This window comes from Austrofundulus limnaeus, unplaced genomic scaffold, assembly GCF_001266775.1.
Source record: "Austrofundulus limnaeus strain Quisiro unplaced genomic scaffold, Austrofundulus_limnaeus-1.0 Scaffold1047, whole genome shotgun sequence".
Taxonomy (NCBI): domain Eukaryota; kingdom Metazoa; phylum Chordata; class Actinopteri; order Cyprinodontiformes; family Rivulidae; genus Austrofundulus; species Austrofundulus limnaeus.
Window position 1 is genome coordinate 8,584 of NW_013953449.1, and position 3,653 is coordinate 12,236.

Consider the following 3,653-nt stretch of genomic DNA (forward strand, 5'->3'; position numbering starts at 1 on the left):
GTCCAACTGTCCTCATGTCGTAATATCCAACTGTCCTCATGTCATAATGTCCAACTGTCCTCATGTCATAATGTCCAACTGTCCTCATGTCGTAATATCCAACTGTCCTCATGTCATAATGTCCAACTGTCCTCATGTCATAATGTCCAACTATCCTCATGTCATAATGTCCAACTATCCTCATGTCAATGTCTAACTGTCCTCATGTCATAAAGTCCAATAACTGTCTCCATGTCATAAAGTCCAATAACTGTCCTCATGTCATACTGTCTAACTGTCCTCATGTCATAATGTCAAATAACTGTCCTCATGTCATAATGTCCAACTGTCCTCATGTCATAATGTCAGATATCTGTCCTCATGTCAATGTCTAATTGTCCTCATGTCATAAAGTCCAATAACTGTCTCCATGTCATAATGTCGAATAACTGTCCTCATGTCATAATGTCGAACAACAGTCCTCATGTCTTTATGTCCAATAACTGTCCTCATGTCATAATGTCCAATAACTGTCCTCATGTCACAATGCAGAATAACTGTCCTCATGTCATAATGTCCAACTGTCCTCATGTCATAATGTGGAACAACAGTCCTGTCATAATGTCCAATAACTGTCCTCATGTCATAATGTCCAATAACTGTCCTCATGTCACAATGTCCAATAACTGTCCTCATGTCACAATGTCCAATAACTGTCCTCATGTCACAATGTCCAATAACTGTCCTCATGTCACAATGTCCAATAATTGTCCTCATGTCACAATGTCCAATAATTGTCCTCATGTCATAATGTCCAATAACTGTCCTCATGTCCTCAGGTTGGTGAGACTCAAACTTCATCTTTTTATCAACATGAAGACAGAAACAGACAAATTCAGCTGAGAACAAGTTTTTATTAAATAACCTTTGAGACATCAGCTGGAGACATGTCCAAACACTTTACTGTTCTTTACAATTACTGGTTGGACATGTCCAGAGGAGGGACAGGTCCAGAAGAAGGACAGGTTTAGAGGAGGGACATGTCCAGAGGAAGGACAGGTTTAGAGGAGGGACAGATCCAGAGGAGGGACAGGTTTAGAGGAAGGACATCAGGCGGAACCTATTGGACCTCAGTTAGTCTGAAGCTTTAATTTCATTTCAGCTGCTAACATGAAGCTAGTTGGACCTGCTGGACCAGGATCTCAGACTTTATTAGTCCTGTGAAACTAAATGTAAAATGATGATCAGAGGTTTTAAGGATCAGGTCCTCCAGGATCAGGTCCTCCATCAGGATCAGGTCCTCCAGGATCAGGTCCTCCATCAGGATCAGGTCCTCCAGGATCAGTTCCTCCGAAAACGTCCCTCCTTCAGGTAGACCTCGTTAGTCTGAGAAGGATCTGAAGACCACCAAGGCCTCCATGTGGACCACTTTAATTMGTTCTGTAATGGTCCCAGCTCAGGTCTTTCAAATCCTGTCTCTGTGGGGGGTCATGTGTTTGTCCTGGTCCTGGCTCCACAGGCTGGACTGTCCTGGACCACTCAGCAGGACAAACACAGATCTGATCTGACAGTTGGACCGAAGAACTGAACGGGTTCACCAGAATCCAGCAAGCTGAAGATCGTCCTCAGGGACAATCCTCCAGGTGTCTCAGCTGGTCCAGGTTGGAGACTCGGTCTGGTCCAAACGAAAAGACGAGACCCGAGAACAGGACTGAGAGGATCCAGATCAGAGACTGAGGACGAGGACACGTCTGGTCTGTCCTCTTCCTCAGCAGACCTGGACACAGAGAACATCTGCAGATTATAATGGACAGACCCAGAACCTGGACCTGGACCTGGCTGACTCCTACCTTCTGGTCCGTCATGAGACCGGTGGGCTGCAGGACTGTCGGGGGTCCAAGCAGGACTCCTGCAGGACGGTCCAGTTCACAGAAAATGGTCCCGTTGATGTAATGGAAGCGGTCTCCAGGGACCAGACGGGTCCTGCAGGTGGAGCAGGTGAAGCACTGTGGGGGGGGAGGGGGAGGAGTTATCTCCAGGTGAGTCTCAGCATCACAGACTTTAGCCCCGCCTACCTTCAGGTGATACACGCTGCTCTGAGCTCTCATCACCAGCTCACTGGCAGGGATGGACTGTCCACAGGCCGAGCAGGACCCGCTGTGTCCAAACAGTCTGAGGGACAGAAGGACAGGTGGTCAGAGGGACAGGTGGTCAGAGGGACAGGTGGTCAGAGGGACAGGTGGACAGAGGGACAGGTGGTCAGGGACAGGTGGACAGAGGGACAGGTGGTCAGGGACAGGTGGTCAGAGGGACAGGTGGTCAGAGGGACAGGTGGACAGAGGGACAGGTGGTCAGGGACAGGTGGTCAGAGGGACAGGTGGTCAGGGACAGGTGGTCAGGGACAGGTGGTCAGAGGGACAGGTGGTCAGGGACAGGTGGTCAGGGACAGGTGGTCAGAGGGACAGGTGGTCAGGGACAGGTGGTCAGGGACAGGTGGTCAGAGGGACAGGTGGTCAGGGACAGGTGGTCAGAGGGACAGGTGGTCAGGGACAGGTGGTCAGAGGGACAGGTGGTCAGAGGGACAGGTGAGTCTAACAATCAAAAACACGGTTCAGTTGAAGATGTCCCAGGTCTGAAGATTTGAGACACAAACCAGTCTGGTCTACAGGAGGATCTGGTCTCAGGTCTCTGGGGGTCTCACCTGAGGTAGTCGTCCCTGCAGAGGATCATGCCGGCCTTGCTGTAGCAGCTGCTACCGTCCTGTCCCAGGGGGGCGTGGCAGCAGGAGCACCTCAGGCAGTGGGTGTGCCAGAACCGCTCCATGGAGAACAGCAGGAACCGGTCCAGGATCCGGACCCCACACCCGGCGCAGGACCTGCCCCCCGCCGGCCCCCCTCCATCTCTGGCCCCGCCCATCACTGGAGGCTCCGCCCTGCTGTTCACCATCACCTACAGAAGGTCCGGTCCACACCTGGACACATCCAGAACCTTTACTGATCAGACCCAGTTCTGGTCCAGGCTGCAGGTTCGGTCAGGGTTCTGGGTCTCTGGTGGACTCTTCCTGTCCTGAGAGGAGCCTCCAGAACCAGAACCAGAACCAGACCTCTGGGTCCAGAGTCCTGAGAGGAGCCTCCAGAACCAGAACCAGACCTCTGGGTCCAGAGTCCTGAGAGGAGCCTCCAGAACCTGCGACCCGGTTCTTTTTAATGAAACCATAAAAACCAAACCTGAAGCCGAACACCTGTGAGTTCTGGGACCAGTCCCAGCAGAACCACGACTCAGAACCAACAGAACCACGACTCAGAACCAACAGAACCACGACTCAGAACCAGCAGAACCACGACTCAGAACCAGCAGAACTACAGAGTCTGGTTCTCTGAGCTCAGCAGCTTGACGGGTCGAGTTCTGTGGTTCTGCTGGAGACACCTGGTTCTGATCAAACTCAGAACCAAAGAACTCCAAACAGAGTTAAACCCAACAGAACCACACAGAGAGGCCCGGTCCAAAACCAGAAACCTGATCTGTTCTCTGGAACCGTTCTGAAAACTTTATCTGCTGGTTCTGTTAAACCTGGCTGGTTCTGACCCGTCTGCTGGTTCTGACCCGTCCGCTGGTTCTGACCCGTCTGAAGGTTCTGACCCGTCTGAAGGTTCTGACCCGTCTGAAGGTTCTGA

At 51.5% G+C, this 3,653-nt stretch overlaps 1 protein-coding gene across 1 annotated transcript; it reads right to left on the minus strand.

Moving 5' to 3' along the window:
* Nucleotides 1–1,829: 1,829 nt before the first annotated feature.
* LOC106533901 (LIM domain transcription factor LMO4.1) lies at nucleotides 1,830–3,601 on the minus strand (the record flags this gene model as incomplete). The annotated part of the gene is given in 2 exon segments (XM_014030369.1): nucleotides 1,830–2,151; nucleotides 2,681–3,601. Coding segments are annotated over 2 exon segments (567 nt in total), but the record flags the coding sequence as incomplete, so codon positions are not given.
* Between the last annotated feature and the right edge of the window lie 52 nt (nucleotides 3,602–3,653).